The sequence below is a fragment of the Arvicanthis niloticus genome, chromosome 3 (genome assembly GCF_011762505.2).
Source record: "Arvicanthis niloticus isolate mArvNil1 chromosome 3, mArvNil1.pat.X, whole genome shotgun sequence".
In the NCBI taxonomy this organism is placed as follows: Eukaryota; Metazoa; Chordata; class Mammalia; order Rodentia; family Muridae; genus Arvicanthis; species Arvicanthis niloticus.
This window is the reverse complement of record NC_047660.1, coordinates 54,062,295-54,084,603: the sequence shown is the minus strand read 5'-3', so window position 1 is coordinate 54,084,603 and position 22,309 is coordinate 54,062,295. Positions and strand designations below refer to the sequence as shown.

The 22,309-nt window shown below is 44.6% G+C and overlaps 1 protein-coding gene across 9 annotated transcripts in view; it reads left to right on the top strand.

Annotated features, from left to right (window-relative positions):
- Window positions 1-21,943, top strand: part of Fbxo16 (F-box protein 16) — a 48,754-nt gene extending 26,811 nt beyond the window's left edge. For 3 of the 9 annotated variants that reach the window (XM_076930834.1, XM_034498438.2, XM_076930835.1), the window contains 2 exons: window positions 5,831-5,933; window positions 21,672-21,943. In XM_076930834.1, coding sequence (XP_076786949.1) covers window positions 5,831-5,933; window positions 21,672-21,836 — 268 coding nt within the window. In that variant the 3' untranslated portion in view covers window positions 21,837-21,943. Of the gene's footprint in view, window positions 1-5,830; window positions 5,934-10,367; window positions 10,750-20,784; window positions 20,811-21,657 lie in introns of those variants that run through there. The other 6 variants (XM_076930838.1, XM_076930837.1, XM_076930840.1 and 3 more) reach the window with 4 other exon arrangements.
- Window positions 21,944-22,309: the final 366 nt, after the last annotated feature.

The following is a 22,309-nucleotide window of genomic DNA, read 5'->3' as shown; positions in this document are numbered from 1 at the left end:
GGAGTCAATTCTCTGCTTCCACCCTGGGTTCAGGGAATCAAATTCAGATCATCAGGCATGTTAGCAAGGGCTGTTACCCACTGAGCCATCTGGCCAGCCCAGATGTGTGTGTGTGTGTGTGTGTGTGTGTGTGTGTGTGTATGTGTGTATAATTTAGTTATTTATTTGGTGTGTGTGAGGGTGGCTGTCTAGCCTTTGAGCTGGAGTTACAGGTGGTTGTGTGCTGATCAGTATGGATACTGGGAACTGAACAAGGACAGGTCCTTGTAAAAGCAGGAAGAGCCCTTAACTGATAAGCTGCCTCTCCAGCCCCAGCCGTCACTCAATATTTTAATATTAATTATAAACATAGTTCATTCTAGCTTTTTTCCCCTTTTCCTGTTTGTTTGTTTGTTTGTTTGTTTTTCGAGACAGGGTTTCTCTGTGTAGCCCTGGCTGTCCTGGAACTCACTTTGTAGACCAGGCTGGCCTCTAACTCAGAAATCCGCCTGCCTCTACCTCCCAAGTGCTGGGATTAAAGGCGTGCGCCACCACTGCCCAGCTCCCTTTTCTTTTTTTAATACTTTCTTCCTTTACCAGTGAGTCGACAAACAAAGGGAGGGAGGGACTGATTTTAATCCCACCCACCCACCCACCCCGTATAGAGCACAAAGTTTTTTCTGTTGGACTCAGGGCCAAGGAAACCGAAATAAGTAGGGACAGACTTGTAAAAAGGTCAAACCAAGTTCAAGGCAGCCTGAGCTAAGTAATGAGACCCTGTCTCAAAAGGAAATTGATAGTTGAAATATCAACACATAGTTGAATATGATACACACCTGTAATCTTAGCCCTGAGGAGGCTGAGGCAGGAGTGTAGCACATTCAAGGCCAGTCTGAGCTACATAGAGATATATTGTCCCCAAAAGAAAAAACACAGGCCAAAAAGTATAGTATAATGAAGTCAAAAGTTAAGATATGTGTAGTAAATTACTATCAGTTGTCAAAATGAAATGGAGACAGTATAGTTCCTCACTGTGCTGTTAGTCTCTCTCAACTTTCCTGCCTTTTGGAGGCTGTTTTGTTTGTGGGAATAGAGTCTCCTTTTGCAGCCCAGGCTTGTCTTGAATCTGTGATCCTCCTGCCTCAGGAACCCTGAGTGCTAGGATTATAAATATGTGCCTCCATGCCTGGCTTTTCTGTACATTTGAAATTTCTCTATCTTGACACTCTCCATCAAATTATAGTTTGGTTGCTGTTCACTTTTCCTATGTGTGGCCAAGCTGGATGGTGTGACAAAGCCAGAGAGACAAGCCAATTTAAGGCAGATTAAACGTGGTCTGGAAGTTACCTTCCGGTCCTACATTTGAAATAGAGTGAATGGGGATGAGGCTGGGCACTCAGGGTCCATAGTGTGTAGGCAGCTCTTCCTGGGGCACACAAAGTATTGCATGCAAGCCAGAAACAGAAGGACAGGCTGGGAGATACGGGACAGAGAGGAAGGCAGAAGTTAAAAATTAGCAAGAACTTGCTTTTGTTTGTTGTTTTTTGCTTGCTTCATTGTTTCATTTTTTGAAACAAAGTCTCACCCAGTAGTCTAAGTAGGCTACTCAAAACTCACCATGCAGGGCAGGCTGGCCTCAAACAACACATTCTCTTATTTCAGCCTCCCAAGTGCTGGAGTTACAGGTATAAGGTACTAGGCCCTGCTGAAAATTTGGAACTTAGAAGTTCTCAAGGTGACAAAATAGCACTTGTAAGACTTACACAGTAATTGGAAAGGCTTAAAAAAAAAAAAGTATCAACACAGTTGAGAAAGCCAACAGTCGCCGGGCAGTGGTGGTGCATGCCTTTAATCCCAGCACTTGGGAGGCAGAGGCAGGTGGATTTCTGAGTTCGAGGCTAGCCTGGTCTACAGAGTGAGTTCCAGGTACAGCCAGGGCTACACAGAGAAACCCTGTCTCAAAAAAATCAGAGAGAGAGAGAGAGAGAGAGAGAGAGAGAGAGAGAGAGAGAAAGCCAACAGTCACCACCTTAGTTAAGTAATCAATGTTACTATCACTAATAGCCAGAAAACCCTGGTCATCAACTATTCTGATAGAATAGAAAACTATCAAATACAAACATCTTGTCCAAGGTCTGACTGGAAACTAATCATGTGTCTGGTGGAAGGTATAAGTAACAAAGAAACAAATAAAAGACACTGTAAGGAAACAAGACGTCTCTGGGATGTTTTAGAAGCTGGCTTTAAAAAAAAACTGTATACTGAGGAAAGGAGGAGGTAAGGGATCTATAACCAAATGTAGCTTGAATCTAGAGGAGTTCTCAGTGGAATGGACAGAAGAGAGAGGGAGAAAAGAGAAGGGGAAAAGAGGAAGGGAGAGAAGGATAGAAGAAGAGAGGGGGAGGAGGGAGAGAGGGAAGGGGAAAAGAAACAAAAGGCATTCTTACAACAACTGCAGGAATTTGAATGTGGATTGTGTACTAAATGATATTGAATAATGTTTATTTCCTAAGACATAATGGTGCTAGTGATGAGGCAGACAAGTGTCTTCCTCTTAGCAGCTGAGTGTTGATGTGTTAAGGAGCAGTGTATCATTTCTGCAATTAAGCAAACAGCTACCTCCACCATGGAACCCAACTGCATATATATGCAGGGTACAGTGAAGCCAAGAACAGCCAAGTACTTAAGTCTGGGATTCCCACCCCCTTCTAGCTCTTATACTTGAAACGCCTCGATTGAAACTTGGGAGACATCTGGAAAGTAAAATAGCTAGTAATATTTGGGCTAGCAATATTTTTAAATAAAAAGCTTTTATGACCAATATTCAAATAGATGAGACACATAGATAGATAGATAGATAGATAGATAGATAGATAGATAGATAGATAGAATAAAATAGCAAAATTAACCCTTTGTGGCTATCATCAACTGTTAATAGTTCTTAACCTACAACTAGTCTAGAGTCATGTATTCCTTACCTATTCTGTCCCACCCATATCTGATGATGATGATGATTAAGACAGGATTGAGAATTTGAAGTTAGTCCAAGGTAGCTTCAGATTCTCAATCCACCTGTCTCAAGCTTCCCAACGCTGAGACCACGAGCATTCATCACTATGTCTGGATCCCCTAAATTATCATTGTTGTTAATTTTTTTGTTTTGTTTGTTTTCAACACAGGGTTTCTCTGTGTAGCCCTGGCTGTCCTGGACAAAGATGGACCTGCCTCTGCCTCCTGAGCGCAATGATTAAAGTGTATGCCACCACTGACAGACTTCTAAATTATTTTTTAAATAAATAATGTCATATTATTTCATATATGACTTACTTCATGTCGTATACTTTAATCTGTATTCTTAAAAGGTAAGGACCCTTTATAAAAATCATAAGCAGACACCATCTTCATCTAACTCAATGAATAACTCCTTAATACAGCTAAGGACCATCTGTGCTCAGGGTTCCTTGACTCAAACAGATGCTTAACCCCTTTGTGAATGCTTTGCTTAATCAGGTTCCAGATAAGGTGTCAAATACATGTTATGTTTGACTCACCTGTCCATTCTTTTTTTTCTTTTCCTTAATTCGTTTTTAAAATTCCCTTTACATCCCAACTGCAGCCTGCCACACATGGCCATTCTTGTTCTGAATTGTAAGTTAGCCTCCACCTCTTCTGTAGTGTCTCACCACCTCCTCCCAACCCTCACCCAGTTAACTCCCCACCCTACAACTCCCCCACCCCCACCCACCACAACCTGCTCTTCCTCCTTCTTCTTGTCCCCCGCACCCTTCCTGAAATTTGTTGTAGGAATCGGGCCATTTGCCATGCTCTCGCAGGAGTGCCCAGCCATGTGCATCCTCTCATGTCCCTTGTCCTCTGTCCCTGGCCACACTGATCATCAGAACTAGAAGATCTAGACTATTTGAACAGAGACTTACACGTCCACTCCTGGTTCTTTCTGTATTGTTGGTAACCATGGAAGCGCGTTACCTAGATACACTATTTAAGGCAAACTTATTCTGTAAGGGGCCAGACAGAAGATATTTTAGACTTTGCAGGACATATGCTCTGTGGTACAGTCACTCAGCTCTGATAACATAGTCTGAAAGATGACCTAGACAACACACAGAAATCCCTGTTTTCTGATACGACCTTATGAACAGAATTTGGCAGCAGGCTGGACTGAGGATTGATGGCCTCTGCCTTCTCTTAGCATGTATGACAGTCATGTATGATAGTAAACAAGTATTAATACTAACACACATGATTATTGAAATAGTTTCAGATTTCCTGGTCTGTACTTTTATCTTTGGGAGATGTCCTACTAAGAATATTCAGATAGTGTGGGCATGGTGGTGCATACCTTTAATCCCAATACTCAGAGGCAAAGGCAGAGAGAGTCAGAGCCAGGTGTATCTCTGTGAGTTTGAAGTCAGCCTGGTTTATATAGCGAGTTCCAGGCCAGCCAGAACTATATAAAATAGACCCCCAAACAAATAAACAAACAACAAACAGCAAACAACAAAGAAAGAATATTCAGATAAATAATGCTGTTAAAAAGCAAAAGAAAAACCTGCTTTGTGTATGGTAGTGCCACCAGCTTTATGGTCAAGATCAAACTTGTTTAAATTTGCTTTTTATTATTCCCTCTTTTTCATCTTAGCTCATATGCTGGAGGACATTTTAGAAGGTTCTAAAGTCAAGTATACATAATAAGGTTATGCTTGGGGGAGTCTCCCTTTTGCCCCTAAGACTCCTGATTGTTTCTGATGGATTCACATGAGAATCCTACCTGCTGATAATGATTTTCCAATTTTTTTGTATCATTCTTCCATTTTAAAAAGTTCACAGAGCTGGACATGGGGGTGCATACCCAAGATCTTAATGCTCACGAGGCAGAGACAGGGTGAGCAGTAGGAGTTTAGGGTAGCCATGAGGCAGAGACAGGGTGAGCAGTAGGAGTTTAGGGTAGCCTGATCTACATGGCAAGTTTCAGGAACAGCCAGCAAGGGTTATATAGTAAGACCCTGCCTCAGAAACAAACAAACAAACAAACAAACAATAACTAAAAAGTACAAACCAAAGTAATAATAACATTTAACAAATAGAAAGTACAGGGATGCCGGGCAGTGGTGGCGCACGCCTTTAATCCCAGCACTTGGGAGGCAGAGGCAGGTGGATTTCTGAGTTTGAGGCCAGCCTGGTCTACAGAGTGAGTTCCAGGACAGCCCAGGCTGTCTATACAGAGAAACCCTGTCTCGAAAAACCTAAAAAAGAAGAAGAAGAAGAAAAAAAGAAAGTAGTACAGGGACTACTGATCTTACAGAGGACCTGAGTTCAGTTCCCAGCCCCCTCCATGGCAGCTCAAAACAGCCTGTAACTCTAGTTCCAGGGGATCTGATGCCCTCTTCTGGCTCCTACAGGCAGTGCATATACAAACATGTAGGCAAAACACTCATACACATAAAATAAAAATAATGTTTTTAAAAGTATTGGCAAATAGCAGACATGGTTTTAGATGTCCTCTGAGATGAACAGCAGCATATAATAGGTTGGCCTTTCTTTACCCGGTCTTCTTTTTCATGTGTCATTGTATCCTGAGGCTCACTCAGCATTGTCTATAGAAACATTCCGCCTTCCCTTTTACAGCTCATAGCTATCTGTTGTGTTACTATGCCAGGGTTAGTTGAACAAGCTCTCTATAGACGAACATTTGATTCATTTCCAATGACATGCAGGCAGTCTTTAAATCACTACTCCAATAAGAGTCAACAAAATGAAAAAAATAACTATGTGGATTGCTAAAGACTTAAAAGATCTGTTATAATGTTCCCATCACTTTGCAATTTTGCAGAAGAAGAAAAAGAAACGAAGTGACCCCAGACTTCAAGCAGCAGTTGCAAGATAAGAAAAATAAGCTTCAAGACAGAGCCAGGCTCAGGAAAGCACAATCATTGGTAAGTCTGCTTACAAAACACTCCTCCCGTAATCAGGAAATTACCCTGATCCCTAATCCTATTTGTGAAATTGAATTTGTTGGCTAAATCAGAATCATCAAGTGGTTGTTTAAACCTTGGTCTCTGGGGCTGGAGGTGCAGCTCCGTTGCTGGAGTGACTGCCAGCACACAGTCCTGGCTTCCATCCCCATCACAGCAGAAAACTCTCAGTGGCACCTGCCTGTAATCTCAGCCCTTGGGAGATAGAGGCAGAAGGATTAGAAGTTCCAGGTCATCTTTGGCTACATAGCAAGCTCAAAGCCAACCTGGGCTCAAAAAGAAATGAACAAATAAATGGATACACTGACTCCAAAACACTGGGTTCAATTTTTTTTTTTCTGCCTCCAATTAAAAAGCAGGCAATCAGCAACAAAATAATATCAGTAACTGTGACTTGGGAGCACAGTTAATTTGTAGCAAAGTTTCCCAGATTGTGATTTGGACCACAGGGGTTCTCTTTTATCACATTATGAGAGGTTTTAGAGCAGAGTAAGAAGGATATGAGTGGGAGTAAAAGTGCATATAATGTAATAAGAATGGAGAGAAAAACTGAGGACACACTCCAGGAAAATTAATAGAGAATGGATATCAATTGGTAGGATAATCTGTACCCACTTGGGAATAAATCTCTGCTACAGTTCTAATTAAGAACCTGTTACTTTCTGCTGAAATGTATTTTCAAGTGTTATATTAGAGAGAGAGAGAGTGAGAGAGAGAGAGAGAGAGAGAGAGAGAGAGAGAGAGAGGTGAGTTTCTTAAAATAGAGCTGTGTGCTGAAGACCAGTTCTACTGCACTGGGGGAGGCTCCTTGTAGGCGTGTACAGGCTGTGAAGCTTGGACCAAAGCAGTAAAGTTGGCCATGAACCTGCTGATTGCAAAAACCAAAATAGAAACGAAACACCAACAGCAGACAATATGAATCTTATCACATAGGCCATTGCAAGACCTTCTGCCTGGTTGCCACCAGAATTTGAGCCAGCTGCGGTGGCAATTACCAGAGAGACAGAAATAGAGAGAAGGGATGGAGGGAGGGAGGGAAGAAGGGAAGGAAGGAGGCAGAGAAAGAAGAGAGAGGAGACAGAAAGTGACAACAAGGGAAAAGAGGGAGGGAGAGACAGACAGACAGACAGAGACAGACAGACAGAGATAGAGGCAAGGGAGAGGGAAGATAGAGGAAGGGAAAGAGAATGAATCTGAAGATAATAAGGGTTGGTGGCAGTGTATGCTTAGAAATAATCAATGTAATTGAATATTTCTCCAGCTTGAAAAGCACAAAATTTATGGCTTTTGACATTAACCATCTATCAAACACTGGCAGAGCTTTCTTAAAGTATTCTTTAGAATTCAAAAGTGGGGGCTGGAAAGATGGCTCAGCGGTTAAGGGCACTGGCTACTCTTCCAGAGATCTTGAGTTCAATTCCTAGCACCCACATGGAGGCTCACAATTGTCTGTAACTCCAGTTCCAGGGGATCTGACATCCTCACACCAATACATACACATAAATATAATATACACATAAAATTAAATCAATTAGGTTTTTTTTTTTTTTTTTTTTTTTTTTTTTTTTTTTTTTTTTTTTTTTTTTTAAGATTTAAAAGTAGAGGCCTGGAGCTGTAACTCAGCAGGTAGAGTACTTACCTCGCATGCCTGAAGTCCTGGGTTCAACTCAGCACTGCACAACCTGGTCTTGGTGGCTCATACCTGTAAACCCAGTACTGGGAAGGTGAGGTAGGAGGATCAGAACTTCAAGGTTATCTTCAGATACACAGCAAATTCAAGGCCAGCCTGAGCTAATAGAGATCCTGTGCCTGCCCCACCCCCTCACCCCCACCCTTATGATAGTGAAGAGATGTTGGGGAAGCCTGGAGAGGGGAGGGAGCAGGCACTGAAGACATTATCCCTCCTAAAGAGGGGGAACATTGCACATGTGAATGCATCCCAAGTGATTCCAAGGAGGGCTCTGATGGGAAATTCTAGGATCCTTTCAACATGTTTGTGGGGGAAGAGCAACGGGTTTGGGGAGGAGCCAGTGCTAACTGCACAGATAAAAGTGGCACGCCTCCATCACCCAGCCAGAGGACTGCCTGAGACTACAGTAATCTGGGACTTGTGCCTGTGCTGTGGGAGAGGGATGCATGGTAGTTGGAGAAGGTAAAGTGTTGCTAATGGAAACGCCTGGGGAAGAAGGAAGCAGAGACCACTAGGAGAGAGCACATCAGATACCCCTGCTCTAAGGTCCCAGCTACAGCTGGGGGAACCAGCTTCTCTTCTGCCTGTCTCCTCAGAGCAAGCTGAGATGAGGCTCAGTCTAAAGAGAAGCATCCCCAGGGCACCCGCTTCTAATTTACACATGGAACTGTGAGCTTCCTGGTTAACAGCTAAGAAGACGTTGGAAGCCGGCTTTCTCTTGTGTTCTCTTGTCTACATGAGATCCCCAGGGGCAGCCTGGGATATAGCCGGCTGCTAACATCTGTTAGAAGTTGGGAATCAAGCTTAGATCTGGGTGGGGATGCTTTGAATTCTCCAAGATTTTCTGGGAAATTTTCATTCAGATGAAGAAATCTCCACCACTGTTAGTTATGACAGGATCCATTTCCAAACAGAGCAAGCGAAAAGCACAAACATCATGATGACCTCGTCTTCAAACTTCAAAGTCTTTTCCAGTCTTGTATCAAATCACACATACTCGTGTGTGCGCACACACACACACACACACACACACACACACACGCACACACACATACACACACACCACTTTTTCCCCCCGACATCTTGACAGCTGACCTCTAAAGCCATTTAGAGAAGGGGGGGGCTGTCTCCCTGCAGGGAGGCTTTGGTGACTTTGGAGATAGGAATGAGATAGGAAGAGCGTGGCGTTAGCGGACACCAGGATGCAGAGAAGGGGAAGCCTAAGCCTACAGTGCTTGAGACCAGGGAAATATCTGTGGTAAACTCTACTCACTTTATATATACAAATAAGGGCTTACAAGTCTCAAAGCTCAAGAAAACAAAAGTCTCTTGAGATGATACAAAAATCTAGTTTGTGAGTGTCAGACTTCCTGAAATTAGACTCAGAGGATCACAGATGACATTATATATACAAAGATGGGACGGGGGTGGGGGGGACATGGATATTTATTTTAAGATGTCCATGCGTTTTTGCCTGCATGGATGTTGGTGCCCCACATTATGCAGTGTCCACAGAAGCCAGAAGAGGGTGTCAGATCCTCTGGAACTGGAGTGGCAGGTGATTATTAACTGCTGTGTGGAACTGGGACTGCAACCTTGGTCCTCTGGAAGAGCGGCCATGTTCTTAACCACTAAGCTGGCTCTCCAGCTGTGCTACAGTCCCCAACCCTCAGCTGACCTCTTACTTTGACCTTTCCTTCCCACCAGGTGGAGTATAAAACACACACACCTTTGCCTTCATTAGACTTTTCCTTGGAAGTTAGTCCTTGCTTTCCAGGTCGCGTCTGGACTGGGGATTTCAGAAAGCTGTTGAGCCTTTAATTACCTGCTCATTCTTCTAATTGCCTTAGATAAGACCTGCTGCTAATTCCAGCCTCCAGAAGGCAATTACCTTCTTCACCTCTTTCCAGGATCCCTTTATTCTTAGTGTCCCGACTTCTTCTTCTTCTTCTTCTTTTTTTTTTTTTTTTTTTAATTTTTCTTTAAGCATTCTCATTGTGCCTTGCTAAATCAAATACGCTAAAATGATTCTGGGACGGTGTGATACAAAGAGCGGAAGAAGACAGGGTTCAGTTTCAACTCTAACAGTCAATCTTTTAGGCTGCTACCTTCCCGTGTATAAAATGAGAATTTGAATATACTTTAACAATGTTGTCATTGGCAGGGGTGGGCGTTGTTCGAGAGGTAATTCATTGGTAAAGTGCTTGCCTTTCAATAATGTGGCCATCCCCCAGTTCAATCCCTTGAACCCACAGGGCTGAGAGGGCGTGGGCGGAGCCAGGAGTGGTGGTATGTGTTTGAAGTCCTTGTGCTGGGTGGGCAAGGATGAGAGGATGCCTAAGACTCGCTAGCTAGCCAGGCTGGCCTAATTGCTAAGTCCTCGGCCAGTAGGAGACCCTGTCTCAAAAAACAAGGTAGATTATATCCGAGGAACCACACCAGGAGTTATGTGGCTTTCACCTACAAATGCACGCACATGCATACACACATTGCAGGCTGGATCCTGACTCTACGGGGTCCCCTGGGTACCTAATGAGTGTGTGCATGCGTGTGTTCTCCTTTACTGGAGGCCGTGGCTCCACCGCTGTGGCTGAACTGCCGCGAGATAGAATACCAAAGGTAAGCCATTCCGTTTGAGAATCCAGATTCTAAGCCGGTAATTCTTGTTTACTCTCTTGTCTTTTTCTTTGAACTTTGGAAAACAGAATTCCCTAAGATGAAAGAAGTTACAAAAGAGAACTTAAACTGGTTTCCTCGCTGACAGTCGTCAATGACTGCTTTCAAATTCCAGCAAACTTTCCCTGTTTGTTTATAATATCTATTTGGTTTGGATATGCGAAGCTACACATTTCCACGGGAGAGATTTTAAATAATTTAACTCTACCAAAGAAACATCTGAAGATGTCGTTTGGAAAGAGGCAGAAAGACTGTGGCTATGCATAGAGATGAAATTGGGATCTTTTGCTAAATGGTATGACTGTGGGTGAGATAGTCTCACTGAGCCTCACTTTTTCCATCTGTAAAATGGGAATCATGGTGTTTATCTTGCAAGGTTGGTGTTAACACATAAATGTAAGATATAATTAAGTTTCTTTCACTGTTGTTGTGATTAAATACCCTCATAAAGGCAATTTAAGGAAGAGAGAATTTGTTTGGCTCACAGGTCCAGGTAACAGACCATCTTGGCCAGGCTCATAGCATTTGTCTTAGTTAGAGGTTCATGGATGTGAAGGGGCACCATGACCAACTCTCATAAGGGATAACATTTAATTGAGGCTGGCTTACAGTTTCAGAGGTTCAGTCCATTATCATCATGGCAGGAAGCATGGCGGTGCATAGGCAGACATGGTCCCGGAGAAGTAGCTGAGAGTTCTACATCTTGATCCGAAGGCAGCCAGGAGGAGACTCATACTCCACACTGGTGTTTGAGTACTATGAGACCTCAAAGCCCACCCCCACAATGACACAATTCCTCCAACAAGGCCACACCTATTCCAAGGCCACACCTCCTAATAGTGCTATTCCCCATGGGCCAAGCAACACATGAGTCTATAGGGGCTATACCTATTCAAACCACCACAGCATTCAATGGTTGTTGTAGCACAAGGGTTCAAAGTCTTCCATATTCCTCCCACAAAATAGTTCCAAAGGCCTAGGAGCCACACGAGTGGATTTATAACAGCAGCAACAACACACCTTGATACCTATATCTGTCTCGGTTTCTTTTTCGGATGCCGTGATAAAATACTCCAACAAAAGCAATCTGTGGGGAAATGGTTCATTTAGCTAGCAGTTTGGGGTTATGATTTATCATTGTGGGGAAACCAAGGCAGCAGGAACTTGAAACAGCCCATCACATCACATTCACGGTCAAGCTCAAAGAGCAATGAACGAAGGAATGCACACCTGAGCTCAGTTTATCCTCTCTGTCCTATGCTGTCCTGTATTCCTTGCTTGCAGTGGTCTCACCCATAGACAAGAAGGGTGTTTCCACATTCATTGACTTAAAACAGTCCCTCATAGACAGACTCAGAGACCGAACTAGCAGTTGATTCTACATCTTGTCAAGTTGATACCAGCACTAGCCATCACAAGCACCTACTATGTGTTTGTGTTCTCCTCCATTACACACCATCTTTCTTGTTTGCTTTGCTGTCTAAGAACACAGAGTAGGACTCAGATAACCTAGGCTCAGTACCCTGTATCACTACTTTAGTGGCTTGGAAATTTAACCGAGGGCGTTTAAGCTTTCTGAGGACTAATTTCCTCATCTGGAAAAATGGAGAGTTAGTAGGACTGACACAGGGTTGGGAGGAGGTGAGGCAGTTAGTTCTTAGCTCAGAGTGGGCACCCTCCAGTAGCTGCCAGTCATGGTAATATGCATGGCACATCCCTAGTCTGAAAAGCCCAAATCTGAAATACTCTGTGTTCTCATGTCGCTTCTGTTGGCTGTATATGACACCCCGAGTTAAGCACCTTAAGGGAGCAGTGGTTTATTTAATCCTGAGTTACAATCCATCATTACAGTAAAGTCAGGGCAGAAACTAGAAGCATCTAGTTATACCTGGAGAGCAGAGAGAAAACGGACACATGTGCGCTTGTTGGTGCTCAGTACCTCCCTACATTTATATAGGCCAGAACCCCAAACCAGTGCTGCCCACTGGGTTTTTTTGTTTGTTTGTTTGTTTGTTTTGCTTTGTTTTTTTGGTTTTTTTTAGGCTGGGTCTTCCCACATCAATTAAGGCGATAAAGTCACACCCACATAGACACGTCTGCAGGCAGTCTCCCACTGGGACTCTTTTTCCAGGTGATTTCAGATTGTGTCAAATTGACAACTAAAACTAATCCTCACATCTTCCGAGTGACACCAGGGGAAATTCCACACCTGACCTCCTAACACAGGTCGCAGGAAAACGTAAAGTGCATGGAAAATATCCCGGACACTCACCTTCAGGATACATGTATGTGATGTACACAAATCATCAATGGATTTCCTCTGTAGACCATTGCTAAGGTGTCTCATCACCCATATGCAAATGTTTCCAAATCAAATACCTGTGCTCCCCAGCATTTCAGATAATGACTACTGTAACTAGCCGCAGTGGTTAAAAGAAAAAATACTAAATTATACCTGGGACCACACAGCAGGTGTGAAGGACAGCTGCTGAGAAGCAGACAGTGGAGGAACTGGTGGAGAGACCAGCCCACCAGACAGAAGGTAGTGACCAGGGGCAGAAATGTTCAGACTCTACCCATCTTCCCCCAGTTTCCTTTCCTCTTTGTTTGCCTTCTGAAGTGTATGGGGCTGTGGCTCAGTGCTTGCCTAGCATTCAAGAAGCCCCGAGTTCAATCCTCAGCATCACATAAGCTGAGCGTTGTGGCTGCATCTGTAATCCCAGCACTCAGGTGATGGAGAGAGAAGAATGAGTTGGATGTCAACCTTGACTACAGGAGTTCAAGGTCATCCTGGGCTAGAAACTCTGTCTCAATATGAAGTGAAAGGGAAGTGGAAGCCATGGGTTTTCTTTGCCCATGTGGCCTCTGCATCACTGTGTATCTGTTTCTGTTTGTATATATATTATGTATCTGTTTGTATACATGTTGTGGATCTGTGTACATTCCCTGCACTGGCTCCTTGGTACTGCTGTGCTTCGCTCCACCCTCCCACACTGAAGCTCAGAGTGTACTGAATACACCAACAACAACTTTGGCTGTTGGTGTTGATGCCTGAAAGGAAAAGGCCTGGGAACCCTGTCTAGAGCCCACATTTCTCTTTACTGCTCAGAGAGCTGAGTGTATGCTCTGTCTCCTTGCTTCCTGTGTCAGCGCTCTAGATATAATGAATGACCTCGGCGTTTCCCACTAAGAGGAGCCTTCCTTCTTCTCTGTCACCAAACATTTAGACAGATGCCAAATGACTATTTAAACCAAAACAGTTGGCACCAAGTAGCATCTACTTAGGATCTACCAGGAAAGAGTTTTACTTGTGAATTTTATGTTATTAGTTATATGCATATCCGTGATGACAGGTTTAAATCACTGTTCTCATAGGGTTTAAACTATATATGAATGTAGGTAGTGGAGGGTGCATATGTATATGCCTCTGTATATGTGCATGCATGTGTATGTATGTGAATATGTATGTATGTATACATGCATGTGTGTATATGTGTGAATATATGTGTATATGTATGAATGTACATTTGTGTGTGTATATATGTATGTGTGTGTTAATGCATGTGTATATGTGTACATTTATGTATAAATGTATGTATATGTGTATGCATGTGGATTTGTGTATGTGTATATTGCATTATACATCTGTATTGTGAGAATTTGTGTGTTTATGTTTGTATGTGTGTATTTGTGTATGCATATGTATTAAATGTATGTAAATATGTATTTTATATATGCATATATTGTAAGTGTGTCTCTGTGTGTGCGCATTTCTGTGTGTTTGCAATATTGGTAATATGGGGCTTTGTTGAAAATCTGCTAGAAGCCCGTGTGCTGAGATGTGGGTGTTTTGAAGCAGGAGTCAGCCCTTGGCCCATGTGTATGGCCTGTGCGAGTTTCGCAATGTAGATGCCTTATTTCATCTACTTGGATGGCTGAGAGGCAGAGACTTGAAGTCTTGGGTTACAGTTTCAAAACCCTGGCTACATTGCCTCATCTTCCTCGGCAGCTGATGGTTTTGCCTCAGGAAAACCCAGAACAAAGCCATGCTGGAGGCATCTTCCGGCAGTGCTGCTGACCTCTCCCTGACACATCACTTCTGTTTCTGCAGGACAAGAGGGGAGGAAGGGGACACCATCCCACAGGTGCTGACCAAAGCAGGGGCCTGACCAGGGGCCTGAGCAGATTTCTGAACTCCACAGCAACAGGACAAGGGTCTTCCTTACAGAATAGCAGGCAGAAACAGCTCAGCCATTGCTCCTCCTAGATCCTGCTCCAGAAGGACTGAGAACTCACTCAGTGAGCCTTCATCTTCCCTGATGGTCACCAGCCAGTGCTAAAATCATCTCAGTCAAATAATAATAATCCACACTTAGACACAGTGTAATAACCTGAACCAGGAGTCACGATGTAAAAATAAGGGACATAATTCCTAAACACTGAAGGAGGTGGAGAGGTCTTCAATGAAGTAAAGGTTTGCCATGTTCCACTCCCACCTCTCCAACACAGAATCTCTTTTTTATTGGCCTCAAACCAGTGAATGCAAATGATCTTCTGCTGCTGCTTCCCAAGTCCTTGGGACTGTAGGCACATGCCTGTGCTCGGCTCTGCCCCTTCTCTTTCCCACACTACAGAAGTGCTGGAAAGATTAAGTGAACTAAGGAATGTTTGATTCCAGGTACTTACATCGATGGCCATTTGCTTTCTGGAAGTGCGACTGGCATACCTCACATAGTATCCTCAGTCTGTATCTCTTTATTTGCCATACTCACTAAGTGCTTTACCTAACTCTCTTAATGGATCCATGGGCGTATCCATTGGTGTTGTTCATATGACTGATAATTTCCAAGTGGATGCACATAACATGAATTTTTTAAAAAATCAACTACAGGCTGAAAATCGCAGGTCTGTCTGTGTATCAACTTAATCATTCGGGTGGTTTCCAGCTTACCACTTTTCTAGGGTACTACTGTTTCATGCATCCCTCCACTTCGGCGGCCTCTGGGTCCTCTCACCCACTTTTCTGGCATCCAACCTGTCAGCAGCATCCTCTGTCCTTATTTCAGAGTCCACCTGCTTGCAGCCATTGCCCTGCACTAAAAGAAGGAGTCACTGGGCTAGATCTCACTGAAGCAACAAATATTTGGCAGGCATTGGACCAGGCACTAGGGAAACAGCAGGATAAGACACAGTTCCTGCCCTCTAGTGGCTTATAAGTTAGATGGGGAAAGCACCAACTGAGGCCAGAAACCAGCAGACACAGTTGAGGGACTTGTGGGTCTCCAAGTGAACCATTCATGAGGTCTGGATGTAAGAGCCAGAGCTCGGGAAGAGAGAAGTAGATTCAGCCATGACGATCTAGGTACCAGCTGCCCAGGAAGTAAGTGAGCTCCATCGATTCCGCTGTAGAAACGGTGAACAGCCGTGGTTAGCTGCACAAGACCCACACAAGAAGGGGCCACTCAACAGTCCATCATGAATGGTGGGTGGAGAGTGGGCTCATGCAGTCCCAGCTCTAGCCAAGGAGCATTGACATTATGGCTGCTGGAGGAGCAGGAGTCATTTCTCTTCAGTGCTGTGGCCACTGGTAAGTCGCCCACATTCCAGTGAGCGCTAATTAAACTCAGAGTTACAATAATGAAAATTTAAAAGCCATGAGGGCAGGAGGAAGACTTACTGGGAAGAGGAGATTCAGAGGGAGTAGGAGGAGTCAGAGAGGATAATAGGGGGTAGATAGAATCAAAATAAATTGTATGCGTTATGGACTTGTCAAAGACGAAACAAAATATTTTTAAAAGACAGAAGAACAATATCTAACACTATGTTTTTGTGTTGACACGTGTGTGGTGTGCTCGCATGTGCATGTGTGTTCATGGACAATGCTTGTATTTTCTGTGTAGATTTGCACTTATATTTATTGTGAACATTGTGATTGCACACAATAGCTTTAGAAGGATGTAAAGGAACAGATAACCTTGGCTGGCCTTGTAAAGGGAAACATAGGAAATGAACCGAGGGAGGTTTAATTGAGCCCTTTCTCATCTTTTGAATATTAAATTATGCAGAAAAGTAGCCTATGTGAAAAATAAATTCTAATTTTAAAGAAAGGGAGAAAAATCTCTGAGGCCCCCTGTTGGAGATACCTGGTAGGGAAGAAGCCCTCGTGTAGGTGGGAGGGTTAGTGAAACCAGATCCATCCTGAAGTGCTCAGGGGTCAAATGAACAACTTGAAATTGTGAGTTGTCTCTGTGGTGGTTTGAATACACTTGGCCCAGGGAGTGGCACTATTAGGAGATGTGGCCTTGTTGCAGGAAGTGTGTCACTGTAGGGGTAGGCTTTGAGACCTTCCTCCTAGCCTTGTGGGAGCCAGTCTTCTCCTAAAAGCCTTCAGAACAAGATATGGAGCTCTCAGTTCCTCCAGCACCATGCCTGCCTGGGTGCTGCCATGCTTCCCATCATAATGATAGTGGATGGAACCTCAGAACCAGTAAGCCAGCCCCAATGAAATGTATTCTATAAGAGTTGCCTTGGTCATGGTGTTTGTTCATAGCAGTAAAGCCCTAACTAAGACAGTCACCTCCCTAAAATGTTCCTCGTTGCTAAGTTTATGTTTGAAAAGGTGGACATTTTGGGGAGCTCATGGCAGGTAGCAAAGATCAGTGGAAAGGAGAGGGTTTGGGGAACCCTGGTGTTGCGGAGAGAAACATTTCCAGTTATTTCAATAACAGTCAGATGTTACAGACCATGGTCCAGCCCTCTGAGGTTTTTACCCTTTTATATATCTTCCCTGGTTTTCTTTTAAATCTTAGGGCTCATGCCTGTAATCCCTTGGGAGACTGAGACAGGAAGATTGCTATGAGTTTGAAACTAGCCTGTGCTATATTGATAAGTTCCAAGCCAGCTTGGGTTACAGTGTAAGACACACACACACACACACACACACACACACACACACACACAAGCACACACAGCCACAACAATAAAAAAGTAGACACTAAAGTCTTCTTCTTCTTCTTCTTCTTCTTCTTCTTCTTCTTCTTCTTCTTCTTCTTCTTCTTCTTCTCCTCCTCCTCCTCCTCCTCCTCCTTCTCTTCTTCCTCCTCCTCCTTCTCTTCTTCCTCCTCCTCCTTCTCTTCCTCCTCCTCCTCCTTCTCCTTCTCTTCTTCCTCCTCCTCCTCCTCCTTCTTCTTCTTCCTCTGCCTCTTCCTCCTCCTCCTCTTCTTCCTCCTCCTTCTTCTTCTTCCTTTTTTCTTCTTTAAAACAGAATTTCTCCATGTAGCCCTGGCTGTCCTGGAATTCTCTCTGAAGACCAGACTAGCCTCGAACTCACAGAGATCTGCCAGACTCTGCCCCTCAAGTGCTGGAATTAAAGGTATGCACCACCACCACCAGGCTGATACTAAAGTCGTAAACTGGGTCTGAGGAGACAGCTCCATTGGTCAAGTGCTTGCCTTGCAAGCATGAGGACCTGAGTTTGGTCCCCAGAACCTCTGTAAGGTGTGTGAGGCAGGGAGCTGGTCACGGTGGTAGACACTTGTAATCCCAGAGCTGGGAGAATGAAAACAAACAGATCCATGGGGGTCCCTGGCCTTTCGTGCTAGCTATGTTTTAGGCCATTGAGAGATCTTGTCTCAAAAAATAAGCTGCATGGCCCCTGAGAAGTGACACTGGTTGTTCTCTGGCTTCCACATGGACATCTACACATCTACTTGCACACACATATATGAACATTCACATGCCCCAAAAAACAAAACAGACAAACAAAAACCCAGCCTTAAAGGAGAGGGTCTGTAACTGCTTTCTAGGACAAGAAAAATAGATATAAGAAAACCAGCTTCCCAGAACTGCTCTCAGCAGAAGAGAGAAAGCCAACAGTCTGGACAGGTGGTGACAGCTACCACGGGTGGGGGGCGGGGGGGGGGAGGCGGGGAGAGCAAGGCAGTGGGAACCCCTGGGACCTGCCACCATGAAGGAGAGTGGCAAAGAGCCTGCCCAGACCTGTGGCTGCCTGGGGCTTCCTAGCAAAGAGTTCCTCTAATTCAGTGACAGATAAGCAGGGCTCAGTAATAGGATTAAACCTGAAAGTGTTACCGGTGAGAGGGACAAGCCCTGTCTTGTTATCAGGAGAGCCAGGCTTGTCCCCCTTCAGCAGGCAGCACTTTGTATTGTTCCTGAGTGGGCACAAAGGAACACTCCATGTTACTCTCTTGCCTTATGTGGATCTGAAATCAACTGCTGTTTGATTGGTTTTCCTTTTTGTGGTGTTGAGGATTGAACCTAGGGTCTTACATGTTTTGGCAACTGTTCTACCATTGAGTGCTCTCTGTCTGTCTATGTCTGTCTGTCTGTCTGTCTGTCTGTCTGTCTGTCTGTCTGTCTCTCTCTCAGTGGAGATTGTTTTTCCTTTCCTTCCTTTCCTTTCTTCTCTTTTCTTTTCTCTTTGAAACAGTGTTTCTCTGTTGTAACAACCTTGGTTATCTTAGAACTCTCTATAGACCAGGCTGGCCTCAAACCCACAGAGATAAACCTGCTTCTACCTCCTGAGTGCTGGGATTGAGGGTGTGTGCCACCATAGCCAGTGTTATTTTGGGATGAGGTTTAGCTAAATTCCTAAATTGCCCAGTTTGACCTGGAACTCTTTCTGTAGCCCAGGTAGGCTTTGAACTTTAGCCTTCCTGCCTTGGTCTCCTGCATGAACCCATCATCCTCTACAGGGATCTAAAACCAACACTGAAAACGTCAAACAAGGGAAGGTTCTACGGTCTTATCTCCTGCTTCCTCCTCAATACTGACATTTTGACCCTTTGAACTTAGATACTTGCTACTTCAGCCCTAGTTTTGTCTACTTTTCTGGAAAAGAAAATCACCATCCAATATATTCTGGACCTCTGTAGATGGCCCCTGTAGAAACAGTGAATGAAGCACAAGACCCCAGATATGCAGGCAGGGAGACCAAGACACAGAGATGAACAGTGATGTGCAAGACCAAGTTACCAAGGCCAAAATGGAGGGCTCAGTGATGTTCTGGGAATCCCAGAAGATGAAATCATTCAAGATGGGAGGGTTCATGCACGTGTGTAATCTCAGTGCTTGAGGCAGAAGCAAGAGCAATGTTGCAAGTTCAAGGCCAACTTGGGCTACACTGAGAAATCTTATCCTAAAACACAAAGACAGGGCCGAGGAGATGGCTTGGGCAATAAAATGTTTACCATACAAGCATGAGGACTTGAGTTTGATACCTAGCCAGCGCCCACATAAAAGTTGAGCATGGTGGCATGTGTTTGCAATCCCAGCAAGCCTACAGTCCCAGCTCTGGGAAGACAGAGATAAGAGCGGTGCTTCCTGGACAGCCTGTCTAGCTGAGGCAGCAAACTCCAGACCAACAAAACACCAAGCCTTGGAAATCAAGCTGGAGAGCAATTGAAGAAAACATCTGATGTCAACCTCTGGCCTCCACATGTACACGTGTATGAAAACATATACACTATATTAGAATCTCTGGGTGTAGTCATGTGTCACTATAATCCCAGCACTCAGGAGGCAGAGTCAGGAGGATCAAGAGTTCAAAGTGGCCAGCCTGTGTTATATGAGACCTGTATGTTGATACTTCTAGGAGAAAGTCCACCTTGGAGGGTGAGTTAGCTGTTAGAAATTCAGGCAGGTCAGAGGTGTGGGGCAGGACCATTCCACACAGTGTAGCCTTGAGGGACAGTTAGCTAAGGGGAGAGCAAGTGATAGCGATCACTGGTTTCCGAATCAATGAAAATGAAGAGATTTTCCAAGATTCAGAGGAAGCCTGCACACATGAATCGGCATAAACTGGATTAACGATCTCACATGATCTGTACCTTATCTGACAAGATAGAGTAAGGGTTCAGGGGGAGCAAGGGGAACAGGGTGGGGTAGGGTGGCATGTCGGGAAATGACAGCAAGCAAGGGGCTGTGGCCACGAGAATCATCTTTCATCACTATGTAATTGAAGCCAAGGAAAAGGCAAACCATTTACTTTGCTTTTTGTGTTTGTTTGGTATGTTTTGAGTCAGATAGCCTAGAACTATGTAGCCCAGGCTGGCCTTGAACTTTCAGCAGCCCTTCCTTCCTCTAAATTCAGACAGCTGGGATTATAGATGGAACTCACTCTGTAGACCAGGCTGGCCTCGAACTCAGAAATCCGTCTGCCTCTGCCTCCCAAGTGCTGGGATTAAAGGCGTGCGCCACCACCGCCTGGCCAAGGGCAAACTTTTTAAAGTTTAATTTATTATTTGAGATAGGATCTCACTATGGCTCAATCTGGCTTCAGATCCACAGAACCCTACCTGCCTCTGCCTCCCAAGTGCCTGGCTTCCAAGGCAAACTTTATAAAGCACCTCCCTCTCGCCTCAAGCTCAGCTTGCCTCACCTTCTTACTCTTTGCTTTTCCATCTCCCATTTCCTGCACACTGTCAGACGTCAAGGAGAGACCTGTTGTCACTGTGAGTTGGGGTTGGGATGTCACCTTGGGCCATTTGCCTTGTTATAAAGGGTGCATGCAGATGCAGAGTGAAAGGCATGGGGACTGCCCTGGTGTTCCCTGGTCTGAAACAGAAGTCTCCAGAGCCAGCTGTGACACTGAAGCTGTGAAGCTGTGTCTGAGCGCTATAGCTGGCAGGCTGGTCCCTCCCTTGCATTTACTTCTGAAAAGGAGGCTGTGAATAGCTCCCTCCCTCCATCCCTTTCTCTTTCACGATTTTCTTGAGGTCCAAATAAAATGTGGTTGGGGCTGGGAGGTGGCTCTGTCTGTACAGTGCTTGCCCAGCAAGCATGAGGACCTTAAGATTGACCCCCAGCACCCATGTAAAAAGCAAGGGATGGTCGTGTGTGTTTATAATCTCGGCACTTAGGAGGTCGAAACAGGCGGATCCCTGGGGCTCACTGGCCAGCCTGGCCTCACTGACGAGCCCCAGACCACTGGCTGACCCTGTGTTAAAAAACAAAACAAAAATCTACATGGGTGACTCTTGAGGAATGAACTCAATGTCCTCATGTGTGTGCCATGGGCTAACACATACGGGGGGTGGGGGGAGAGAGAGAGAGACGGAGAGGAGAGAGAGAGAGAGAGAGAGAGAGAGAGAGAGAGAGAGAGAATGTGTGTGTGTTTATAAAAGCCCATTTGAAGGTGAAAATTTACTAGTTATAATTCAAGGTGAAGACTGCATGAGAGTGGTGTTCCTGGAGAAATCCCGGCCTGCCTATGACTGCGTTATGTTACATCACATCATTATAGGAGGTTTAATTGCATGGCTTCCTTTGGCACTCCCATAACCTTCCCTCTAACGGCAGTCTTTCTTCGCTAGATGTCCCTGAGTTTCCCTCCAAAAGTTCCAGTTCGTCTCGCCTGGCCTCCGCATCTGCCTGTAGCGCCCTCAGATCCTGAAGCAGCAGCTGAAGCTCTCATGGAACACCTTCAGAAACACCCCAGGCTTCAGTCATCCTCTCCGAGGCTCCAGAATCAAAGCTGATCTAAGAATGGAAAAGGACTTTCCTAGAAATGACAAGGTGTTCTTCACCGCTGAGAGTTGGATTCTAGCTAGTCCCTTCATTAAACTCTTTTGACTTAAGTACCTTACTGTGAATGGTCCTGTGAGTCTGTGTGTCTCAGGAAAAGAGAGTGAATGTCAGAAATGGAGACAAACGCAGACCCTTGGAAATATGGCAATGGATACCTTGGATTTGATAAGGCGACATCTGATGTCCTCATTGGTAATACTGGGAAAGTCAGGCTCCGGAAGGGAATGACACCCCCAACCTCCTTCAGAAGTTGCAAAGGAGATGCTTAGGGTACAAACTGAGAGGTTGTGACAACAGAAGTGTATGAGCTCACAGTCAGAATACTGGAAGTCTGAGATGATGTGTCAGCAAATGACACCAAGGTCCCGAGGTCCCTCTCCATTGGCCATCTTCTCCCTGTCTTTATGTGAGTCTCTTCTAAGTC